This window comes from Protobothrops mucrosquamatus, unplaced genomic scaffold (assembly GCF_001527695.2).
Source record: "Protobothrops mucrosquamatus isolate PMUCROS unplaced genomic scaffold, P.Mucros_1.0 scaffold910, whole genome shotgun sequence".
Taxonomy (NCBI): domain Eukaryota; kingdom Metazoa; phylum Chordata; class Lepidosauria; order Squamata; family Viperidae; genus Protobothrops; species Protobothrops mucrosquamatus.
This window is the reverse complement of record NW_015387162.1, coordinates 211,828-238,171: the sequence shown is the minus strand read 5'-3', so window position 1 is coordinate 238,171 and position 26,344 is coordinate 211,828. Positions and strand designations below refer to the sequence as shown.

Here is a 26,344-nt window from a genome sequence, read left to right as displayed (position 1 = left end):
TCTTCCTTTTATCTTTGTTTGTGATTCCTCTGCCTGTGTCTATCAGGGTATGTTCAAAACATGGGGTGATGCCTGGTACTGGTGTCAGGTCCCCAGAGAATATTGTTTCCTTATGCCTATTCCTGAATCTGTAACTTTTCTTTGTGGCCTGCTATTCTCTTGGGAGGGGGGATGTCTTGGGGATACTTTGCACTGTTAGGCTATGGTGCCCGTCCCCCAGGGGATGGAATGCATCACCCTTATCTGAGAGATGGTTGTGCTTGGAGCCAGAAGGAAACGAAAGCCAGAGAGACCTTGAAAGAACGTGCCAAAGAACCCAGTGATCAAAACACTATTCCACCTGTGGATTGGCTGGAATCAAATGAACACTGGATTCTGGGGGGAGGAGTATTGAATAATGCTTTTATTATATTGCTTCCATTGGTTTTTCCTCAGACCTCGCCTTGTTTTCCCTGCTATCACGAGCCCCTAATAAAAGTTCCTTTTGAGACAATGCCTGTTCTTTTTTCTTATGTGGCTTAGCTGAGGCAGCTCCTTACTATTGGGTTGATATGGGGTCTCTCTTGTCCTCCATGCTGCAGAATGAAAAACCTGAGGGTTCTGCTCTCTGAGCTTGCTTGTTTTCTTGCAGACGTTTCATTACCCAAACCAGATAACATTATCAGTGCTAGTAAGGAGTAGGGTTTGTTCTCACTCCTTACTGGCACTGATGATGTTACCCAGATTGGGTAAGGAAACGTCTGCAAGAAAACAACCAAGCTCAGAAAGCACCAAGGATCCCTCATTTCAACCATGAGCTGCAAATATTCTCCCTTATTAAGATCATGTAGACCAGGGGGTGCCCAACCTGTGGGCCGCAACCCACTACCGGGTCATCTCTCTTGACCACCGGGCTACGTGAGTGTCTTGCCAGTGTGCATGTGTGTGTCTGCGCGCACTCACCCTCCCACTCATGTTAGCGTCACCATCAGCGTTGCTGTGGTGCTAGTGTTGCCACGAGCGTCATGCGGGCAGATCACCGTGAGCGTCATGTGGGCCTTAGCGTCGCCGTGTAGCATGGGCGCTAAGATCGCCATGAGCATCGCAAGGGCTTTAGCATTGCTGTGAGCATGAAAGATAAATGGATGGATGGATGGATGGATGGATGGATGGATGGATGGATAGATAGATAGAGTGACTGGGTGGCTTAAAGAATGCTGAGGGAGATTGGCGGCTTAGAAACATGAAAGATAAATGGATAGATAGATAAATGGATGGATGGATGGATAGATAGGTAAATAGATAGGTAAATAGATAGATAGATAGATAGATAGATAGATAGATAGATAGATAGATAGATAGATAGATAGATAGATAGATAGATAGATAGATAGAATGGATACTTCCTCGGAGTAGAAAAAGGCTAGATCTCTTCCTGCTTCTTCCCAAGAGATGATATCTCTTTGGAGACTTTTTAATAAGAAACAGCGGATGGCATTTAATTACTAAACTCTCTGACGGGCGAATAGCAAACTTGCTTACCCAGAGAGGCCACATTCCTATAATTTTCCAGCATGACTTCCCAATGGAGCGCTTTTTGGTCAGAATCCAGCTGAGACCACTCCTCCTTGGAGAAATACACAGCCACCTCCTCGAAGGACACCAGACCCTCCTGAACAAGGAAAACANGTAAAATTGGAAGTGTCTTGGCGACGTTTCGACGAAGTCACATTTGTCATCTTCAGGCTGGTGTCTTCAGCTTCGTGCTTCTAGGAGTAATGTGTGATCGCTCCTAGAAGCACGAAGCTGAAGACACCAGCCTGAAGATGACGAATGTGACTTCGTCGAAACGTCGCCAAGACACTTCCAATTTTACGCGGGAGAAAACCCGAATAACCAAAGACCTACATACAAACACCCGCGAAAACCTCAGAAAACACACACACACATATATATATATATTATAAAAACAATCAAACACGAGCACCAGGAAAAAAATTAAACTAAAAGCGTTTAATTCAGTGCCAAGCTTTCGTCGGTTAACTACCGACACCATGAGGGCTTAACGCCAGTCAATGGGAGTGTCCTTTATAGAGTTAGTCAGTATCTGCACCTGGCTTCTGGATCTCGTCATCGGTCCTAGTTGATTGGACTGTGTGTTAAATGTATCCTTGATATCAATCAACATTGCTGTTTCGTTGCTTGCTCTCTTTCCTGCACCCTCCCCCTTTCTTGTGCGTGCATTATTGTTGTCTATCTACTCACCACAGGCTCCTGAGTTCCGCGTATTCCTTCCCCCCCTTTTTTGGCCGTACGTTTCATCCGTGTTTTTCCGGTTATTTCCTCTCACGCCATTGGGCCGTGTGGTAGGTATTCCCCTCTCCTGTTTCCCCCGTCATCCTCCTCATGTGTTCATGGTCACGACCTGTGCGTATATCACCTCCTACGACCCCCACCCCCTTCTCTTCATCTCCGATGTTCTTTTTGTCCGTATCGCCCCGATCGTCACATTGCAGTTCTCATTGGGATCTGTTGCCTCGGCCTGGTATAGGATGTGCATACTCACTTTTCACGGGGGTATTGCTGTGATGTGCGTTTGGGCCCATATGCTTCTTTCTCGTGGCCCTACGCATACATACCGGATTAGTTGGTGGAGTAGCCGTTCGTTCTTCCCCCCTTTTTTTGGATTCATTGTATAATTGGTATTGCAATCCTCATATGGCCCGTGGTGTCCTGAGTTGCTCTCTTCTCTTAAACGTGAGCGGGTTACTATTGTGGGATTATCAATGCAATGTTCAATCGATCCCACTTCACTGTTTCTGTGTTTTGTTGGCATCACATGTGCACGAACGCCTTTAATGTCGTTTGTTAGGCAGCTCGGAACCTCTCGTACAGGGGTTTCTTGCCAGTGTGTTCCAACTTTTGTTGCTTCGTTGGGGAGTGTTGTTCCTTTTGGGTGTCTTGGGGGTGGGTGGGTGGGGTCTCCTGCTATATTGGATTTTATTCCCCTGTTCGATAGCTCTCTTGCTCTTATGGAGCGCGTGCACATCCCCGAAGAGGGGGGTTTCGTTGGTTGTTGATTAACAGCCACTGTCTGGATGCCCATGGGTTGCAGTGGCATTTTTACCTCCCCTACAGTCCTATCCTTTTGATTTTGTGGCACATAGCTAGATTGTCTTCGTTGGGATGTATAGTTCTGTTTGTCCCATGTTCTCAATGCCTGGTGCGCTGGGCAGAGTTCTATATGCCGATTGATCGAATTTTATGTGTGTGTGTGTGTGTGTGTGTGTGTATCTAGAGTACATCTATCCAACTCTCTATTATTTATCTATCTCTATCTCTTTATCTAGCTCTTATCTTTCATCTATATATATATCATCTATCTATATGTCTATCTAACTATATCTATCATCCTCTATCTATCATTTCTCTAACATCTCTCTATCATCTATAATGATCATCTATCTATCTATCTATCTATCTATCTATCTATCTATCTATCTATCTATCTATCTATCTATCTATCTATCTATCTATCTATCTATCTCTCTCTTAGATTGGCTGAAGCGAGGATGAGAAAGCAGAGAAAAATTCCTGGGATTGAAGGAAATTTTACAAAGCAGGATAGTTTGGCTTCCAAATACATACACAAATCAGAGGATTAGAATTTATTTTGCAAGGCAAAAGTTCTTCGATTACATGCATGACAATTTTTACTTAGAGATTTTTCTGTTTGGCTACCTTCATTGGATTTTAATCTTCTGCCTTATCTTCTAATCCAGTGGTTCTCAATCTTTTTAATGCCGCGACCCCAACCAGTCGTAAGTCGAGGACTAAACTGGTCATAAGTCGAGGACTAAACCAGTCGTACGTCGAGGACTAAACCGGTCGTAAGTCGAGGACTACCCAACCGGTCGTAAGTCGTGGACTTTCCCTGCCCGGGAGCACCGCGCATGCGTGGTTCCGCCCCCTGCGCCGGCCGAGGCGTAGCTGGCAAGCGGCAGAGATGGAGCAGGCCGACCACCAGCTGGCCCAGCCCAAGGGAGGTAAGGCACCCGCCGGAAAAGGGGGAAAAATGGTGGACAAAAAAAATGGCGGACAGCCTTGCTTGGCGACCCCCATGAAATGGTCGATCGACCCCAAATGGGGTCCCGACCCACAGGTTGAGAACCACTGTTCTAATCTTTTCACCGGTTGAAGAAGGCTTTTTGAAAATGGTATTGCACTATTTAAGTATTTATGTATTTTTGAACAATATTGCACAATTCCAAATCAAAGAATAATTACAAAACGAATAGGTGCAGTTTAGTACTTGCTGCCCATGTGATATTCCTATCTCTTGAAGGACTCAAGAGTGTGTGTAACTAATAGTAGGAAAGGTATCTAGAAAAAGGGGGAGTTAAGTACTGGTCTTAAAAAAAAAGAATTCTTAATATAAATCTCAAGGTAGAATTTACAAACCATTGTAGCCAAACAATAGACTTCAGAGGGGGCTAAGCTGACTGAGAGCAATTTGAATCTTCTATTCCCCATACCATGTTGCTCAGGAATACAAAAATATCCAAGCCAGAAGAAGAAAGAATTATGGAATCATTGAGTATCAGAGATGGAAGGGGCCTTGGAGGTCCTCTATTTCAACCCTCTGCTCAAGAAGGAGGCCCTGTACCATTCTGGACAAATTTTTGTCTAATCTCTTCTTGAAAACCTCCAGTGATGAAGCATCCACAGCTTCTGGAGGCAAGCTGTTCCAACGATTGATTGTTCTCACCGTCAGGAAATTCCTCCTTAGTTCTAGGTTGCTTCTCTCCTTGATAATCTTCCATTCGTTACTTTTTGTCCTGCTCTCAGTTGCTTTGGAGAACGGCTTGATCCCCTCTTCGCTGTGACTGCCCTCAAGTATTGGGAAACTGCTGTCATGTCACCCCAAAACTCTTCTTTGCTAGACTAGACATATCTAGTTTCCACAACCATCCATTGTAGTTTAGCCTCCAAACCTCTAATCATTTCTGTTGCTCTCCTCTGCACTTTTCTTAGAGAACGGAAGGAGAGAGTGCACTGTGTACCATTGTGACTTCCTGAAGGAAAGGGAGAATTTGAATCTAATAAGTAAGGCTTTAGTAAGACCACACCTAGAATACTGCATCCAGTTTTGGTCACCTTAGTATAAAAAAGACGCTGAGACTCTAGAAAAAGTGCAGAGAAGAACAACAAAGATGATTAGGGGACTGGAGGCTCAAACATTTGAAGAACGGTTATAGGAACTGGGCATGGCTAGTCTAGTGAAGAGAAGGACCAGGGGTGACATGATAGCAGTGTTCTGATATTTGAGGGGCTGCCACAGAGAGGAGGGGGTCAACCTATTCTCCAAAGCACCTGAAGGCCAGACAAGGAATAACAGATGGAAAATGATCAAGGAGAGATTCAACCTAAAAATAAGGAGAATTTTTCTGAGGGTGAGAACAATCAACTAATGGAATGTATTGCCTTCAGAAGTTGTGGGAGCTTCATCACTGGAGACTTTCAAGAAGAGACTAGACTGCCATCTGTCAGAAATTGTATAGGGTCTCCTGCTTAGACAGGGGATTGGCCTAGACCAGGGGTAGGCAACCTTGGCTCTTTTTTGACTCATGGACTTCAACTCCCAGAATTCCTGAGACAGCCATGCTAGCTCATGAATTATGGGAGTTGAAGTCCACAAGTCATAAAAGAGCCAAGGTTTCCCACCCCTGGCCTAGACTTACAAGGTCCCTTCCAACTCTGTTATTCTATTTTATTAGTGAATTTGCTCCTCTTACTTGAGTTGCAGGTTCAACCACTGTTTCAGCTGCACCATACAGAGCAGACAACTCCACTGTAGTCTTCCCTGTGAGGAAAAACAGAATTTTAAAAAGCATAATTAATAACACAGGAAGAGAGATTTTAGAGAAGAGGAGAGAGTTTGGGACTTTCTGGAGAATTGAGGACCTTTGATTACCTCCCAAGGTGTCCAGACTTGGATCTTCCAGAGAAACGCTCCTCAAAAACAACTCCTGAGGAGAATTTGATGGATTCCTGCTTCCCTCAGAAACTCTGATGTCCTTTGTGAAGGACTTGAAATAGGAGACAGGAGAAAAGAAGAATTAGTGGACATCACACAATACAAAGTGGATTCTTGAAAGCCTCCAATGTTCATCAGTGAAGCTGGAAAATAAGAAAGGAATATCTGTCATCATTTTTTTATAACAAATAATGAAACAATATCCTACAAGAATTAGTGAAACATCTCCACATATTATGAATTCCAGAAACCTGGTAGGGAGAGGTCTATGGAGATTCTCAGTCATTGAGGTCATGGTTGTCCCAAAGGTGCTTTTTCAAGAGGCAACTGGGCTTTCTTTTTTTCTCTTTGAAGACATTTCGCTTCTCATCCAAGAAATGTCTTCAGCTGTGAGTGGATGGTGCAGAGTGGAAGGATTTATATTTCTTGCAGGCAGCTGGTCATTTTCATTGTTTTAGAGAGTCGTTGAGGCCACTTGGAGGTTTATCTGTGTCCTCAGGGCCAGCTGAGTAGGGCAAATGGTGTAGACCCTTCTTGGAACTGCTGAAAGGACTGTGTTGTAGACTGGATATAAATTATGTTCTATCCCCCCCCTATATTGAGAGAGGGCTATTCAACATCATCTATCTCCAGTCTACAACACAGTCCTTTCAGCAGTTCCAAGAAGGTTCCACAACCATATGCAATGATGACCCTGAGAACACAGATAAACCTCCAAGTGGCCTGAACTACTCTCTAAAAGAATGCAAATGACCAGTTGTCTGCAAAGAGTATAAATCCTTCCATTCCTCACCATCCCATTAGAGCTGAAGAAGCTTCTTGGATAAGAAGAGAAATATCTTCAATGAAAAACAAGAAAGTCCAGTTGCCTCGTGAAAAAAGCACCTTTGGGCCTCTGGAAGGGAGGGGTGAAGAATTCAACCACATTCTTTATTCTAATCAACCCTTTCTGGGCTCCCAAGGTGAAGGTCTCTCACCTGCTCCTTCTGCTCCCCTGCCTGGCTCAGGAGAAGGCCTTCCACCAGGGCCACCGCCTGGGAACTGGTCTCTGCTCCACACTCCCGCACCCAGCTCTCCATCTCTGGGGGTAGAAGGGCCAGAAACTGCTCCAGAACAACCAGGTCCAGCATCTGGGCTTTGGTGTGCTTTTCTGCTTTGAACCATCGATTACAAAAGTCATGGAGTTGGCTGCAAAATCCTCGGGGATCCTCAGAAGCCTGATATTGGACGCTCCTGAAGTTGCAGGACTGAACTTCAGAACGGATGATGGTGTCTTCTTCCAGGATCTTCTGCCCACTTCTTGCCCAGGTCTCCTCACAGCACCCAGGCTGAACAGTTGAAAGTCTTTTTCCAGTTTCCTCACTTGCTAAAGGTTGGGTCTCCATTCTTTTTCTGTTCTATAACGCAACGCCAAATGGGTCCTAGGACTCTTTAGCCAAGAGATACTTTTATCTATAAAATTATACGATGAGTACAAATGGCTTCCAGTTTGTGTCTCTAAGATAGAAAATAAAATAAATTCAGAACAAAACCGAATAATAGAGTTGGAGGGGACCTTGGAGGTCTTCTAATCTAACCCTAATCTAATCAAGGAGAGAAGCAATCTAGAACTAAGGAGAAATTTCCTCACAGTTAGAACAATTAATCAATGGAACGACTTGCCTCCAGAAGTTGTGAATGCTCCAAGAATGGAAGTTTTTAAGAAGAGACTGGACAATCATTTGTCTGAAATGGTATGGGGTTTCCTTTCTGAGCAGGGGGTTGGATTAAAAGAACTCCAAAATCCCTTCCAACTCTGTTATTCCATTCCATTCTATTTCATTCCATTCCCTGCCTCAATTGGGAGACCCTACCATTTCATTCAAATGACTGTTCAGTCTCTTCTTAAAATCCTCCATTGATGGAGCACCTACAACCTCTGGAGGCAAGCCGTTTCACTGGTTAATAGTTCTAATTGTCAGAAAATTTCTCCTTAGTTCTAGGTTGGTTTTCTCCTTTATTAGTTTCCATCCAGTTTCTTGTTCTGCCTTCTCATGCTTTGGAGAATAGGTTGACCCTCTTGGATACTGGAATACTGGTAACATGTCACTCCCAGTCCTTCTTTTCATTAAACTAGACATGCCCAATTCCTGCATCCGTTCCTCATATGTTTTAGCCTCCAGTCTCCCTAATCATCTTTCTTGCTCTTCTCTGCACTCTTTCTAGAGCAGGCATGTCAAACTCGCAATGTCACATGATGTCGTGCAACGTATTGGGCCGGTTTTGCCATTGCTGGCAATGGGATGGGCACAGCTTCCACGGGCCGGCAATTGGACACCTCTGTTCTAGAGTCTCAACATCTTTTTTATATTGTGGTAACCAAAACATGATGCAATACTCCAGGTGTAGTCTTAGCAAGGCATTATAAATTGGTACTAACACTTTATGTGATCTTCACTGTATCTCGAGATTTAGAAAGTGGTGGATTTAACCACTGAGCAATACTAATCCCCATGGAAGGAAATATTTTTCTGACCTGATTATAGAATTGCAAATGGCCTTGAGCAGATACGTCATGTGAGTGTTTTCAATGTGTGGTTGAAAAAATATGAGATTGACTCCCAACAAGAATTTGGAAGGCTGAATAAATATATTGGGAGCATTTTCTATTTCTTTTCACAAAGAAAAAAAAACCTAAAGCTACATTCACCTCCAAGCAGGGTTCACACAACATGTCAAACCCCAAACAGATTAGCAAACCATGAAACTTCAGTTCACCTCAAAAGAAATGCAAGAACATGACCCTGGCTTAGGATGCTCCATTACCTTTGTTCAAGACTGACTTTGGAGAGCCAAACCAAACTCTTACAGGCAGGCATGTCCACACAACATGCCCTGAAGCCCAAAAGGGTCAGTCAACTGTAGGAGCCAAGTTCCCCCCCCCAAACAGGGTCTGGAGATACTGTCCTGCTTCACTCCCCCTCCCAAGACAGGTTCCATTGTGAAGGATTTGGCTCTCTTTTGAGCCTCATCCAGCGCCTAGTGCGAATCCGGACCCATCTGGGGCATCTCCTGTCTTGCAAGGCTTTTCTTATCTCTTGCTTGAGATCTTCCTCCTTCTCCCCCCTTCCCCCCCAGCTGTTCCCAGAAAACTAGGCGAGTCCCCACCTCTTTCCTGGGAATCCTGATTTTCCTCGGGGAAGGGGCAACAAGGCTAGTCTGGTCCTCTGCTTCCCCCCCCCACGTGTCTGTTGTGTGCATGGAAAGGGGGGGGGACAGGAGGGGAACATGGGATTTGGTCTCTCCTACTCTTGGGACTCAGAAGACAGAACTTGGATGAGGACTTGGCATGTGTCCCTCCCTCCTCCAGGATGAGGACCCTCCGCCTCCCTTTGAATGGGAAGAGAGACTCTCCCCCCCTTCTCCTCCCTTAGGGCCACATCTGGCTGCCTCCCCTGCAAGACATTCCCCCAGCCCTTTCCCCCCCCCTCTTTTACCTGCAGCAAAGCTCAGAGGGTGATGGAGAGAGAGAGAGTGCAGCGTCCTAGAGAGGCAAAACTCTGGTATGGTATGGAAAGATCAAAGTCCATCTTCACCCTTCCCCTCCAGTTCCTAAAGCCCAATTCCTCCCCGAACGATCACCTCGGACGCCCGCTCCCCTTTGGCTTCCCAGAATTAGAAGCAGGAGGCGCCTTCTTGCAAGAGCCTCCTGCTCCCCAGGTCAGCCGGAAGGAGCCCCCAACATCTCAAAGGAACCAGGACGGGGTAGACCGGAAGTGCCCCTCTACGGAGAGCCGCTCGGTTGCCTGCAAGTCTCTCTCCCCCCCTTTCCAAAACCCTGGCGGAAAAGCCCTTCCGGGGAGGAAAGCGCATGCGCGCGTTTGGGCTGGGCTGGGCAGGCGGCGGCGGGGCGGTGAGGAAGGCGGAGCTTGTATCCTCCGCTGCGCGCCTCTCTCGGGGATTGGAGTCGGGGCGGGGGGCAGAGCCGCCTCTTCCCTGCGGGACCCGGGCAACAAGGTCAGGGGCTTGTCCTCAAGGGTCGGTCCGAGGGGTAGCCCAGCTCCGGAGAGCCCCGCTGCTTGCCACCCCCGCACCCCACCCCAAATAATCTGTGACCGACCCGAAATTGTTTAATCTTTGCCCTTGATGAGACGCTTCTTCCAAACGACCACGGGCTTCTGAAGAAGCGTCTTTGGGGAAAACCTCCGGAATACAAGGTAGGGTTTTGTGTGTGCGCGCGGGTGTAGGACTGTTTTGTGCGGGATAGGATAGGACAGGATGGGATTACGATAGGGATAGGATAAAGATAAGGATAGGGATTGGGATAGTACGGAGTAGGGATGGGATAGGGATAAGGGATATGATTGGAATAGGATAGAATAAGCATGGGATAGGGATTGGGATAGTATAGAATAGGGATGGGATAGGGATAGGGATATGATTGGAATAGGATAGAATAAGGATAGGGATTGGGATAGTATAGAATACGGAAGGAATTGGGATAGGGATATGATTGGAATAGGATAGGATAAGGATAGGGATTGGGGTAGTATAGAATAGGGATGGGATTGGGATAGGATAGAATAAGGACAGGATTGGGATAGGATAAGGATAGGGATTGGGATAGCAGAGAATAGGGATGGGATTGGGATAGGGAAGGGATAGGGATATGATTGGAATAGGATAGGATTGGGATAGGATAGGGATTGGGATAGTATAGAATAGGGATGGGATTGGGAAAGGGGTATGATTGGAATAGGATAGAATAAGAATAGGATTGGGATAGGATAAGGATAGGGATTGGGATAGTATAGAATAGGGATGGGATTGGGATAGGGATATGATTGGAATAGGATAGAATAAGGATAGGATTGGGCTAGGATAAGGATAGGGATTGGGATAGTATAGAATAGGGATGGGATTGGGATAGGGATAGGGATAGGGATATGATTGGAATAGGATAGAATAAGGATAGGATTGGGATAGGATAGGATTGGGGTAGGGTAGGGTAGGGTAGAATAGGATAGGATTCTTTATTGGCCAAGTGTGATTGGATACACAAGGAATTTGTCTCCAGTGTATAATAGCTCTCAGTGTACATACAAACAATAGGTGATAAATCATGATCATAATCAGAAAATGCAACCCTCATAAATCATAAGATATAACACGCAGAGATAGTCATAGCATACTAAATAAAAGCAATCAACATAAATCACAAGATACAAACCACAGGGTGATAAGATGCTAAAGGAATAGGTAATAGGAAAGATGAGGAGGACAATAGTAATACAGGCTTGACATCCCAGGGTCTAAGAGAGTGTTGTGAGAATTAGTTGTTCAGTAGAGTGATGGCTTGTGGGGCGGGGGGAACTGTCCTTGTGTCTTCTTGTTTTGGCGTGCAATCCCTATAGCGTCATCTTGAGGGAAGAAATTGAAACAGTTTATGTCCAGGAATGTAAAGGGTCTATAAATATTTTCACAGCCTTCTTTCTGGCTCGTATAGTATACAGGTCCTCAATGGAAATACGGAAGCAGAAGCATTAATAAGAACAATAATCATTTATTCCATTTCTGTCCTGCAGAATTTGCAGGAACACCGGTGCTGTTATTTTCTGGTGCTGTTTCGGATCCGGAAGCCTTAAGAGTTAAATGGCTGCTGAACGGCTCGGAGGAAACCGGGGTGATCCCTCCTTAGAGAGGCTGTTTGGGGGAATCCCTCAGGAAGATCCATCTCAGAAACCATCAGGTAAAAAGGCTGCTTAGGATGCCTTTAAGCCTCTGACTTGGCTTTGCTCAATTTCCTTTCATTGGTGAATTCCTTTTCATTTTTTAAAATGTGTTCTGGTCATAACATCACTCAAGAAAGTCTTGTGGCAGCAGCATGCAGTTAATTGGTCCTTCTGCTGGGTTGGTGGTTCTCAGCCTGTGGTTCAGGGATCTCTGGGGGGTTGCGATGTTGTCACGGGGGGTCCCACGAAGGCTTGAAGAAATGTTATGATTTAAATCTGGAGTTAAGTCTTGGGGGGTCCCTGGCTATGATCCTTGACCACAAAAATGTATTTAAAGGGGGTCAGTGTTGAAGAAGAATCAGAAGAATCAATTCTACTCAGCTGGAATAACATTTTATTCTGTAAAAGTCTATTTGGTTAGGATACGGCCCCCACCTCTTGAGGACCCTACCTCTGTCTCTTCCTCTTCCGCGCCTTTCAGATTTTGCCACTAGGCCAGTGATGGCAAACCTTTTAGAGACCAAGTGCCCAAAAACTGCCTCCCACCCCCGCCCTGCCTCCCACCCTGCCTGCTCCGCCCCTGCCCGCCCCTGCCCCGCCTACCCGCAGGGCCACGTACCACCTCCATGGCCCACCGCAGCATATTGGCCAGGCAGCCCTGCAGCGCCATGGCAGCCACGCCCTCCACCTACACCCTGCAGCATCATCTGCACACTATGGGGCGTGAGGGCGGAGTCTTGTCCCTGCTGCCCGGTTATGTCCTTGGCTGCGCTACTCTGTGCGGGCCGTGCCCAGGGGCAACTCTCCTCCAGGGGGGCTGCTGGTGAGGAGGGGGCCACGGGGGGAGGCGTGGCTGGGGCAACGGTGCGCGTGCCCACAGAGAGGGCTCCGAATGCCGCCTCTGGCACGCATGCCATAGGTTCACCACCACTGCACTAGGCTGATACAAGATGTTGAGTGAACCACAAACAACCTGTTTGATGAAGGCAAACGATTTGGGGTGGGGGGAGAAAGAGGACCAATGGGTGGGGATATCTTCCCCATCCGATTCAATCCTTCGTGGTGCAGAACCGAGGAGCGATCACCTGATATCCTCCTTTCCTTTTTTATTCTGCTGCTGTAATATCCATTAAAGCTAATGCTGGCTGGAGAATTCTGGGAGTTGAAGTCCAGCTGGAGATTTGGGGCTCGGTTGTGACTGTAAGTTGAGGATTTACCTGTATAAGGAAAGAAGGTTAGTGAGAGTGTGAGAGTTCAGACTATATAGGCGATTTGATTTACGACCATTGTGGAGCCTGCTCATCACCCTCGTAAGTCATGACGTCCCGATCACGTGACCAACTCAATTTTATCGTCTTCATTTGCGGTGGTCATTAGTGTTATGCCCCTATGACACCAGTAAGATTAGCGAAAATGTTTAAAAACACTTCGAATAATTGCTGGAAATGTAAACAAAGGCCAGGTACTTAGTATCATATCTGGTGGACATGCCCTAAAAGCAAAAAAGTTTTGGGTTAAGATACATACATGGTTGGAAAAAATGATTAAAAGAAAGATAGAATTTAAACCAGAACTGTTTTTGTTAGGAATATTAGGACCTAACTATGAGAAGGAGAATGAATATTTAATATTGCATATACTGACAGCAGCGAGAATAGTATTTGCCCAATATTGGAAAAATGAAAACTTACCAACTGAAGAGGTTTTAATTAAGAAAATTTTAGAATGTGCAGAAATGGTTAGATTGACTTTAGAGATTAAAGAGAAAGAAGATTCAGTTTACTATAGAACATGGGATAATTTTTACCAATGGTTAGGAAAACGAACTAGTGAGAAATGAATGTGACATGTTATTTTGAATATATATTAGTAAGAAGAATGATATGCATTAACTAACTGATACTGTTTATGATTATCGTTTATTACACTTATTACAGTTACTTATTACTATATCAACTATTGTTAACTGAACATATGTACCCGGACAATAGTCTGTTTGCTAAAGATTGAAAATGTTATTGGGGGATAACCCCAATGCTGATCCCAACCGCAATCCTGATCCCAACCTCACCCTAAACCAGTGGTTCTCAACCTATGGGTCGGGACCCCATCTGGGGTCGATCGACCATTTCATGGGGGTCGCCAAGCAAGGCTGTCCGCCATTTTTTTTGTCCGCCATTTTTTCCCCCTTTTCCGGCGGGTGCCTTACCTCCCTTGGGCTGGGCCAGCTGGTGGTCGGCCTGCTCTGTCTCTGCCGCTTGCCAGCTACGCCTCAGCCGGCGCAGGGGGCGGAACCACGCATGTGCAGCGCTCCCGGGCAGGGAAAATCTTCGACTTACGACCGGTTGGGTAGTCCTCGACTTACGACCGGTTTAGTCCTCAACTTACGACCGGTTGGGGTCGCGGCATTAAAAAGGTTGAGAACCACTGCCCTAAACCTTAATCCTTATCCCGATCCTATTCTATCCCCAACCCTATAAAACTCAATAAAATCTTTAAAAATAAAATAAAATAGTGTTTTGCCCCAAACTGAAAGTAACTGCAAAAATGTGGTCACATGACCCCGGGATGTTGCAAACACCTGTACATGTGGCTCATTTGCCAAGTAGGGGGTGTCATTCACCAGCATAACTTTGAATCCAGGTCAACCTGTAGAAAAGGTTGAAAACCACTGCGCTAGGCCAGTGATGGCGAACCTTTTAGAAACTGAGTGACCAAACTGCAACCCAAAACCCACTTATTTATCGCAAAGTGCCAGGGCTGCATCAGCATTGTGGTGCCCTTGGGGGGGGGCAGGGAGGCGCCTCTGACTGCCATCTCTGGCATGCAAAACCCGGGAGCACTAAAATGGGCCACCGTGCTGCAAGGTGCAAAAATGGCCGCCGCCACACCACAGGATGCACAAGGCGCTGCACCATGCAAGAACGGGGCAGGGCTAGTATCACGCAGGCACTAGCCCCGCCCTATTTGCAGTGCGTGCGTGCTCGTGGCCCCATGTGTGCATGAACGCATGTAAAATGCTTCCCCCTCCCTTTTCTTCCAGTCCACCAATCGACAATGGTTGGTGACCTCTGCTTTACCACCTCTACTCGAGCTTGCTAGTCGGCCGCTTCGCCTCCTTTGTGCTGGGCGGGGCTCCTGCTCCGGGCAGTGGTGGCGGCCTGCTGGACCTGCTGTTGGTGGCGGTGGCACGCATGCCAACAGAGAGGGCTCTGAGTGCCTGCTCTGGCACATGTGCCATAGGTTCTCTACCACTGCCTTATACCATTACTGTACAATCATGAGGAGACAACAAGGGTACAAATTGCCTAAGAAAATGGCTCCAGCCATCTTAAAATGCAGCAATCTGAAGCCAAACATCACATACTCATAAATAAGTCACAGAGCTCGCCAAATGCTGAAGTAGCAGCTTAAGGTCCGGTTCCTAGAACTGGGAAGCTGATCTCTTAAATTTGCTCTAGGCACGCTGAATAACTGAAATCAAGGCCAATAAAAGGGAGATTGGGTTCCTGAGGAGGGGACGTTGCTGCTAAGGGATATTGCTTTTGTTTAGGAATCAATATAGGACAGTGATGGCGAACCTTTTAGAGACCGAGTGCCCAAACTGCAACCCAAAACCCACTTATGCATCGTCGGGTGCCGGGTGGGTATGGCTCATTGGGTGGGTGTGGCTGCGGTGGTAACAGCAGACTGGGTGGGACTAAAAAGTTCAATCAATCAATTCCAACTTTGCAAGATCTTTTTTTTTTCCCGTGAGAAGTTGAAATTGACTGAGTGATTGAACCCTTTTTTTTGTACACGGCGGCGGAGGCCTAAAGCGAAAAGGTTTTATAAAACCCAGCTGAAGGCCTGGGACTGGGGTGACGGCGCGTGTGCCCACAGAGGGGGCTCTGAATGCCGCCTCTGGCACCCATGCCATAGGTTCGCCACCACTGCCCTATCCCTAGGCTTCCGTTGCCTCCCACCATTCACATAACCTCATCAGTCTGAGTTAATTAACCCAGATGGGCTGTTCTCTGCCCACAAGGCACTCATATCTCTCAGTCACCCAGTCAGCCTGCATAAAGAATGGACTTTCTAAAAATTGAAGCTCCAGAATAGGGGAAGAGGGTTCGTATAACAAGTGATTCCTGTTTTTTTCCCCTCACTCTCAGAAACCAGACCAACATCGATGGTAGCTTCTGGCACATCTGTTGTCTGTGGTGGAGCGCTTGTTTTTCCAAGAAAGGTAAGCACATCTTTCCCTCCTCAAACTCCTAGTGCCATTCAACATGATCCAGCCCTGTCCAAAATCGGGGGGGTGGGGGTGGGGCGTTTTCATAGGCAGCTTCCTGATACTTTGATAGAAAGTCCCACAATGCTGCATGTGTGCAGGTAATTTGAGAGGAACCATCTTACAACACAAAGCCACCCTCTTCTCCCTTGGATGCTGAAGGGAATGTACTTGGTAATGTCATTATGGTTTGAAACTTTGCAGTACGTGAGCATGTGATATCGATTGGTAGTCTTAAAAAAGTCGCAGGTTAAAAATTATCTAAATACATTGCACACCAATGTGGAGGTTAAAACTAGGAAGAAATTAGGATGATAAGTTGAGTGAGGCTACTGTAGTTTATTGTGTGGTTTACTGTATTAAAATTCTTAAATTGACTGTAGTTTTAAGACAGTGATGGCAAACCTTTTAGAGCAGGGCTTTTCAACCTTTTCACCCATTGTACCACTTTTAGGATATGGCAACATCCGAGTACCACCAGTCGCCTAGCAAGGTGTCAAAAACCTGATGACCCCCCCCAAAGGGAAAAAGTGATAAAGTACAGTTAGTCCTCGACTTACAACAGTTTGCTTAGTGACTGTTCGAAGTTACAGTGGCACTGAAAAAAGTGCCCCCCAAGCTACAGCCGAGCAAGACACCTGCATGCCCACCCGGCAGCGCTCTTCCTCCTGTCCGAGGTTTTCATTGTTGTGAGCATTTCTGTTGAGAATTGGCAGCGGGGGTGGGGTGGGGGGTGTTTGGTTTTTATTCCCCCTGTCTGCTGGGTGGTTGCAGCAGGTTTTGGTCACTTCACATGACCCTGGGACAATATGACCGTCATAAATATGTATCAGTTGCCAAGCATCTGAATGTAAATCACAAGACCTTGGAGATGCTGCAACATTCCAGCTGATCAGCACTTCTTCTGGACTCAGCAGAAGCGCCAGGATCAGTGCTGCTTTCCAGGTGATCGGTGCTTCTTCAGGGCTCAGCAGAAGCACCAGGATCAGCGCCGAGCTCCAGCTGGATCCTGGCGCTGATCCTGGCGCTTCCACTGAGCCCTGACAGTCCTGAAGAAGCGCCGATCAGCTGGAAAGCGGCTCTGATCCTGGCGCTTCCGCTGAGCCCTGACAGCCCTGCAGCTCCAGCCATCTCTCACTCAGGCTTGTGCGGTGCTGCCACCGGTTCAGCTCATTCCCCTCCCCCACTACCACTTTTCTAGGATGGTCGTGTACCACCTGCCAGGTGCCAATGTACCACAGGTGGTACCCGTACCACTGGTTGAAAAGCCCTGTTTTAGAGGCCGAGTGCCCAAACCACAACCCAAACCTCACTTATTTATTGCAAAGTGCCAGGGCATTGTGATGCCCTCAGGGCAGGCATGGGGGTGTGGCCCACTGGGTGGGCATGGCCCACTGGATGGGCATGACTGCGATTATCACGGTAGACTGGATGGGCGTGGCTGGGGTGGACAGGGCCACCTCGATGTGCTCATGGGGGGAACACCTGTGGGGGCTGGGCAGGGTTGGGGGAGATCCAGGGGGTCTCTGGTGGGTGGGGCGGTGGGCAGGAGGCCCAGCATAGATGGCGGGGGGAGGCATGCAATCCTAGCTGGGACTGGGGAGCTATGGTGCCGATGGGGATCCGGCTTTCCCTGCTCAGGGTGGCCTTTGGCTTGCTGGGTGTGGGCGTGCTCTACCACCAGTACTCGAGCTTGCTAGCTGGCTGCTTCGCCTCCTTTATGCTGGGTGCGGCTGCCACCCCAAACGGCAGCGGCAGCCTAATGGATCTGCGCAAGCTGCTGGCAGTGGCGGCATGTGTGCCCATAGAGAGGGCTCCGAGTGCCATCTCTGGCACACATGCCATAGGTTCGCCACCACTGTTTTAAGACGTTCCGCTTAAGAAGATGCAAAAGCTTCCCCTTAAGCTTATATTTATGCTATATAGTTCATATCCATATCTACTCATTCTAGTTGTCCTTCAATGAGGATGCTGCAATGGTTGTAAGTGTGAAAATTGGTCATAAGTCACTTTTTTCCAGTGCTGTTGCAACTTTGGTCACTAAACAAATGGTTGTAAGTTGAAGAGTATGTGTTTTTCCTTGAATTATGCTTTGATTATTTTTAAAAAATGTAACAAGATCCATTATTATTATGCTCAAAAACCCATGCAAAGAATATTTAATTTTATTCTTAACTTCCACTATAACAAGGTGGTTTATTCATGTTTCTCTTGAGTCCTTGGATATTATAGAAGGGTGTACGTCAGGGGTAGTCAACCTTGGCTCTTTTATGACTCGTGGACTTCAACTCCCAGAATTCCTGAGCCAGCATGGCTGGCTCAGGAATTCTGGGAGTTGAAGTCCACGAGTCATAAAAGAGCCAAGGTTGACTACCCCTGGTGTACATTAAAAATTAGGATTTAAAATTAGCCAAACTCATGAAAAGTTATCCTGGCTGCATTTTCATCAGAGGTTCAGAATTCTGTCCCATTTTTTTCCAGGGCAGTTGCTTTTTTGTTTGTTTTATTCTAGTTGGAAGTCAGGTTTGTTGTTTAATTTAAAAAAAAAGTTTGCATATACATTATTCAACTGTATCTTAACAGGGACATTTGTAGCATGTGTGGTTTCTGTTTCAGAGCTCTGTTTCCTTTGAGGATGTAGCTGTGTTTTTCTCTGTGGAGGAGTGGTCCCTGCTGGATTGCGAGCAAAAGACTTTGTACGAAGAGGTCATGCTGGAAAATGCAAGGAACGTGGCCTCCTTAAGTAAGGAACTCTGTTTCTCTAGGCTGAAATTGTGGTAGAAAGTATTTTCTAGCCAGATGTAGAGACTGTCTAGAAAGAGTGCAGAGAAGAGCAACAAAGATGATTAGGGGACCAGAGGCTAAAACAGGGGTGTCAAACTGCCGGCCCGCGGCCCAGTTTCATCATACCGGAGCCGTGCCCACCCCATTGCCGGCAATGGCGAAAAAGCTCCGATGCTAAAACATATAAAGAACAGTTGCTGGAATTGGGTAATCTAGCTTAATGAAGAGAAAGACTAGGGGATGACATGATAGCAGTCTTCCAATATCTCAGGGGCTGCCACAAAGAAGAAGGGGTCAACCTATGCTCCAAAGCGCCTGAAGGCAGGACAAGAAGCAATGGATGGAAACTAATGAAGGACAGAAGCAACCTAGAACTAAGGAGAAAATTCCTGTTAGAATAATTAATCAGTGGAACAACTTGCCTCCAGAAGGTGTGAAGTTCTTAAGAAGAGATTGGAGCACCAGTTGTCTGAAATGGTGTAGGGTTTCCTGCCTATGCAGGGGGTTGGACTAGAAGACCTCCAAGGTCCCTTCCAACTCTGTTATTCTGTTCAGACACCTGCCTGCCCACCTGGCGGCACTCTTCCTCCTGTCCAAGGTTTTCATTGTTGTGAGCATTTCTGTTGAGGATTGGCAGCGGGGGTGGGGTGGGGGGTGTTTGGTTTTTATTCCCCCCGTCTGCTGGGTGGTTGCAGCAGGTTTTGGTCACTTCACATGACCCTGGGACACTGTGACCGTCATAAATATGAATCAGTTGCTTCAAACTAATTGGAGAATGTGATTAATGACTGTTAAATGAAGGAGTGAGTTATGCTTTGTTATGATGTGCTGGGGGAGGAGAATTCAGATTTTGGCTTCACTATGTACGTGCCGAAGCTATGTAGCAATTAAAAAGAGTCTTTAAGGTAAACAATGCCTGAAAGTTCTTTGAAGAGCTTCTTCTTTCGGAACCATGACACTGGATGGTGGGGAATGGAAGGATTTATACTCCTTGCAGACAGCTGGTTATTTGCATTTTTTAGAGAGTCATTGAGGCCATCCTGGAGGTTTATCTGTTCTAAATGTTCTAAAGAGGTCATCTATGTCAAAATTGAATAGCCCTTGCTCAACAGAGGGGGAGGGATAGGACATCATCTGTCTCCAGTCTACAACACAGTCCTTTCAGTAGTTCCAAGAAGGTTCCACACCCATTTGCACTACTCAGGTGACTTTGAGGACACGGATAAACCTCCAGGTGGCCTCAACAGCTCTCTAAAAGAAAGCAAATGACTAGCTGTCGGCAAGGAGTATAAATCTTTCCATTCTCCACCATCCAGTCAGGCTGAAGAAGCTTCTCTGATGAGAAGCAAAACATTTTCAAAGAAAAACAAGAAAGTTCAGTTGTCTCGTGAAAAAGCACCTTTGGGATTCTTCTTTGGAACTGAATCTGAAAATGTAGTAGAGCTGATGGTGCCCAGAGACAGGATGGACAGGATTCAGGTTTTTCATTCTATGTCATGGAGGATAAGAGGGAAGCCTGTGGCAGATCTTACATCAACCTGATACCAAGCACAGCCCCATGTTATGAACACGCCCTGATAGAAGCAAGTAGAGGAATAACAAAAAGAGCTAAAAGGAAGGGAAGCTGGAGGGAAGTTTTAATAGTGTTCAAATAAGGGCTTGCAACAATGATGCTTGATCCCGTTTGCACCTCACTTTGTGTCAATTTTTCTTTTTCTTTTTTCTATTTGAAGCAGATGATGGATGGGAAATGGAGAGTTCCGGCCAAGAGGCAGCAGCACCTTTGCCAAAAGACAAAAAGGAAGTTGCTGAAAAGTTTTCTGGGAAGCAAAGTTCTGTAGAAAAACAGTTAAAGGGGGAGCTGGGGAAATGCTCTGTTTTACCATGTGCAGATATCTATGTCTTCTTAGCCAAAGATGTTCACCAAAAAAGTAAAGTGTGTCCGAAGTGTGGAAAAATACCCACAGATGAATCGGGATTATGCAACGGTTGCAGAAGCCACATTGTAGAGAAACAGAATGAAAGTGGAAAACGCTCCAGAAGGACCTTTCTCCTTACTTTATGTCAGAGAATACAAGGAGAAAAACCATACAAATGTCTGGTGTGTGGAAAGTGCTTCAAAGATTTAAGTCATTTTACTTCTCATTATAGGGTCCACACAGGAGAACGACCATACAAATGCACGGTATGTGGAAAGTGTTTCAAAAATCCAAGTCATCTTATTTGCCATAGTAGGATTCACACGGGAGAGAAACCATATAAGTGCGCCGAGTGTGGAAAATGCTTCACTGAGTCTCGTTCCCTCACTTGCCATAAAAGAATCCACACTGGGGAAAAACCGTACGAATGTAAAGAATGTGGAAAGAGTTTCAATCAAAAACATAGTTATACGGTACATAACAGAATCCACACAGGGGAGAAACCATACGTGTGCATGGAGTGTGGTAAATGCTTCACTGAATCCAGTTCCCTCACTTGCCATAAAAGAATCCACACTGGGGAAAAACCATACAAATGCACCGAGTGTGGAAAATGCTTCAGTGAGTCAGGTTCCCTCGCTTCTCATAAAACAATCCACACAGGGGTGAAACCATATGAATGCCAGGAGTGTGGGAAGAGCTTCAGAGCTTCAGTTTTACTTGCTTCCCATATAAGAATCCACACTGGGGAGAAACCATATAAATGCACAGAATGTACAAAGAGCTTCCGTTCTGCAAAACACCTTAGTTTCCATAAAAGAAAACACACAGGGGAGAAACCATATAAATGTGTGGAGTGTGGAAAATGCTTCACTGAATCAGGTTCCCTGACTTACCACAAAAGGATCCATACTGGGGAAAAGCCATATAAATGCATGGAATGTGGAAAGAGCTTCAGAGCTTCAAGTTTTCTGACTTCTCATAAAAGGATCCACACTGGGGAGAAACCGTACAAATGTAAGAACTGTGCAATGAGCTTCAGTCAAAACTATCAGTATGCTATACATAACAGAATCCACACTGAAGAGAAACCATATAAATGCACAGACTGCGGAAAGGGCTTTCACAAGAACAGTCATCTTACTTACCACAAAAGGATTCACACTGGGGAGAAACCGTATAAATGCAAAGAATGTGGAAAGAGCTTCATTCAGAAATATCAATACACTGAACATAACAGAATCCATACTGGGGAGAAACCATATAAATGCACGGAGTGTGGAAAGAGTTTTAGAGCTTCCAGTTTTCTTACTTCCCATAAAAAGTTCCATGCCGAGGAAAAACCATATAAATGCATGGAGTGTGGAAAGCCCTTCACGAATTCAGGTTCCCTTGCTATCCATAGGAGGATCCACACTGGGGAAAAACCATATCAATGTAAGGATTGTGGAAAGAGCTTTAGTCAAAAACATCATTATACTAGACATAGCAGAATCCACACTGGGGAGAAACCATTTAAATGCATGGAGTGTGGGAAATGCTTTACAGAGTCACGTTCCCTTACTTGCCATCAAAGGATCCACACTGGTGAGAAGCCATATGAATGCACCGACTGTGGAAGACGGTTTACTGAATCCCGTTCTCTCACTTCACATAAAAGGATCCACACTGGGGAAAAACCATATAAATGCCTGGAGTGTGGGAAGGGCTTTAGAGCTTCAAGTTCTCTCACCTCCCATAAAAGGATCCACACTGGGGAAAAACCCTATGAATGTAAGAACTGTGCAAAGAGCTTCAGACAAAAATATAATTATACTATACATAACAGAATCCACACTGGTGAGAAACCTTATAAATGCCTGGAGTGTGGAAAAAGCTTCCATTCTCAAAAATATCTCCCTTCCCATAAACGGATCCATATAGGGGAGAAACCATATCAGTGCAAGAAATGTGACAAAAGCTTCAGTCAAAAACATCATTATACCGAACATAACACAATCCACACTGGGGAGAAAGCATATCAATGCATGGAGTGTGAAAAATGTTTCTCCCAGTCAGAGTCCCTCACTTCCCATCAAAGAATCCACACGCATGAAAAATCATATAATTGTATGGGGAATGGTATTTACTCGGCACCGGTCCCTTTATGAGCATAGAAAAACCCATTCAAGGCAAACCCATAAAAACATTAGAAGTGGATTGTGCGTCAAAATTTTTGCAGGCTACAGTCTTACGCTGTTTCCCCCCCACTGAATGAAATGTTAGAAAGTGGAAGATAAGGAACGATTGTGAAGAGAATGGAGAAGAATAACTACAACTGATTACTTGAGTGATATTAAGCATTTGTCCTTAAGGAACCCTGAATCTAATCTTTTTGGGAAGATCCACTTTGACACCCTTTACTGTTTATCTCTCTCAATTTATTGCCACTACCCGTGTTTCCCTCAAAATAAAACTGGGTCTTATATTAATTTTTGCTCCAAAAGATGCATTAGAGTTTATTTTCCGGTTAGATCTTATTTTCGAGGAAATATGGTAGAAGCACCCAGAAGAGTGACAGAGCAATTCTGGAATTTTCTCTCTTTGCAGCTAAAACCTCTCTTGTTATCCCTCTGATTGATCAGATTTTTTAATTACAAGGGTTGTCAACACTTTCTGTGTTTTATTTACTCTTCTGGTGTCCTCACTGTAATGGGATAGAATAACCTATGCTGGTTCTAAGGCACAGATGGGTGATCTCGGCTTCGTTGTGATGTAATTTCTTGAATAAAAAAATGTACCTTTTGGCTTTCTCTCTTTCAAAGGTTAGTTTGCAGAATTGTTTTATAAAGCATCAGTCTCCTAACTTGATTCTTTCTCTCTACGAGTACTTTTAACCTACATAGTGGGTTAGGACAGGAATCCTGGCAGTGTTCCACAGCTGCAAAGTGGAAGGTGAAAGGTTTCATTCCCTTGTTCCCAAATAATATTTTCCAATTAATTATTAGAGCTGTGATTGCATGTAGAGTTTGGGTTGAATTCCAGACCCATAGCGTCTTAGGGAATCCTATACCAGTGGTGGCGAACCTATGGCACGCGTACCAGAGACGGCACTGAGTGCCCTCTCTGTGGGCACTTGCGCCATGCCTTGAAGATGGCAACTGTCCCCCTTCAACCAGTTGCCTGCTGACTCGCCGATGTCCCATGTGGCCGGATGCATCCCAGCATGGCTGGTTTCCCTCCCCCGGCCATCCAGCTCAGAGGTGGCTTCTTTGAACTGGTGGTGGGCTGCAGCTTGCTGGCCTCTGTGTGCGGGAGATGATGGTGTCAGGCAGCAGCCGCCCTGGCCCTTGCCTTGCTCCATGGCAATGGCACCCCTGCTCTGCCTCGTCTCACCCCTCAGGACGAGCCTCCTGCCTCCTGCCCCATGTGCCAGAGACCCCCTGGGTCTCCCCCAACCCTGCCCACCCCCCACAGGTGTCCCACGCCATGAGCAACATTGAGGTGACCACGCCCACCTTGGCCACATCCACCCAATCTGCCATGACCACCACAGTCATGCCCACCCAGAAGGCCACGCCCACCTGGCACCCTGCAATAAATAAGTGGGGTTTAGGTTGCAGTTTGGGCAGTCTCTAAAAGGTTCGCCATCACTGTCCTATACAATGCCGAAATCCTTTGATTTGGAAGGAAGTTTGAATCATTATTGATTGACTCAATGTAAGTTTTTCTGAGTTAGAAGAGGAAGTATCTGGTGATCAAAGATGGATGATTACTTGCCTCAGCTGGACCTGGGTGCCAACGTAAACCCTCTCTGTAAAAAAGACATCAAAACTGGTTACCAGCTTGCTTCCAGGTGCAATTCAAGGTTTTGCTGATCACCTTTAAAGCCCTTCTTGGCATAGATCCAAGTTACCTGAGAGATTGCCTCATCTCACTGGGATTCGCCCGTCCCACTCGTGCCAGCAGATGAGGCATGCTATGGGTCCCATCAGACTGATTATTTCGACTGGCGGGGTCCAGGAGTAGGGCTTTCTCTGCTGTTACTCCTGCCTTCTGGAACATCTTACCCCTCCCATGTGAGGTTGGCCCCAGCCCTCCTATCTTTTCGTAAGGGCCTCAAGACCAGATTTTGCCAGTCAGCTTGGGTTCCCAGTGGGGGAATAGCACAGTGGAGGTGATTGATCCAGTAATAACAGATCCCAGTTCTCCCCATTCTGCCCCACCCTCCCCATGTGTCCTTAGCTTTTAATGTCTGATTTTAATTATTTATGTTTTAACTGTAATTGTAACTGTAAGCCACCCAGAGTTACCCTATGGTAAGACGGACAGCTGATAATTTGTATAATAAACTAGCTGTACCCGGCCACGCGTTGCTGTGGCTCAGTCTGGTAAAAGCGTGTGTTGCTTTTACGTCCAACAGATGGCGCTGTTTTTCAAAAAAAGCATGTTTTTACCTGTCACAGGTGTGACATCTATATAATATAGGTATATAAAAACACGTGCATATTCAAATGCAACATTGTGTCAAAATTTCAAAGCAATCGGTGAAGAACTTTCAGAGATTTAAGATTTTGAACAAACGAACATTTACATTTTTATTTATATAGATAGATAGATTGATTGAATATCCCCTCTTATTTTTCCTGAGAGCAACCACCTTGTGAGGTGTGTTGGCTGAGAAAATGATGCTCCCAGCTGGCTTACATGCTTAAGGGGGACTAGAACACACGGTTTCCCAGTTTTTACTCCCAACACCTTAACCACTTGTGATCATTATTACAAGCTCTTCCCAACGAATGATGCAAACCAGAAAAAACATGAATCACAACATTCCATTTGATCAAATCAGCCAGATAAACATTTGCCAACCTTTCTTCCCAATCTCAGTTCTCTGGTGGAATGACTCCTTTCCTTTTCTATATATGTTGTTTCCCCTTAAAGGTAGTTCAGAACATGACTCATTTTTTTCCTCTATATAAGGTTTTTCCATAAAACGTGAGCTTTCCTCCAGCATCTTTCACCATCATGGATAATAATAATAATAATAATAATAATAATAATAATAATAATAATAATAATAATAGTAAAGTTGGAAGGGACCTTGAAGGTCATCTAGTCCAACCCCCTGCTCAGGCAGGAAACCCTATACCATTTCGGACAAATGGCTGTCCAGTCTCTTCTTAAAAACTTCCAGTGTTGGAGCATTCACCACTTCTGGAGGCAGATTGTTCCACTGGTTAATTGTTCTCACTGTCAGGAAGTTTCTTCTTAGTTCTAGATTGCTTCTCTCCTTGATTAGTTTCCACCCGTTGCTTCTTGTCCTGCCTCCAGGCGCTTTGGAAAATAGCTTGACTCCCTCTTCTTTATGGCAACCCCTGAGATATTGGAACACTGCTATCATGTCAATTCCAGCAGCCGTTCCTTATATGCTTTAGCCTCCAGTCCCCTAATCATCTTTGATGCTCTTCTCTGTACTCTTTCTAAAGTCTCAACATCTTTTTTACATCGCGGTGACCAAAACTGGATGCAGTATTCCAAGTGTGGCCTTACCAAGGCATTGTAAAGTGGTATTAACACTTCACGTGATCTTGATTCTATCCCTCTGTTAATGCAGCCTAGCACTGTGTTGGCCTTTTTGGCAGCTGCAGCACACTGCTGG

The 26,344-nt window shown here is 45.7% G+C and overlaps 1 protein-coding gene and 1 pseudogene across 1 annotated transcript in view; one reads left to right on the top strand and one right to left on the bottom strand.

The window, feature by feature from the left end:
- The window catches only part of LOC107290502 (zinc finger protein 729-like), a 68,960-nt gene extending 66,925 nt beyond the window's left edge, over nt 1-2,035 (bottom strand). Inside the window, exons 1-2 of the mRNA XM_029284760.1 lie at nt 2,027-2,035; nt 1,522-1,651 (exon numbers count right to left, since the gene is read on the bottom strand). Of these exons, the coding sequence (XP_029140593.1) occupies nt 1,522-1,651; nt 2,027-2,035 (139 nt within the window). The remainder of the gene's footprint in view (nt 1-1,521; nt 1,652-2,026) is intronic.
- Nucleotides 1-23,163, top strand: part of LOC107290500 — a 177,079-nt pseudogene extending 153,916 nt beyond the window's left edge.
- The last annotated feature ends 3,181 nt before the right edge of the window (nt 23,164-26,344 follow it).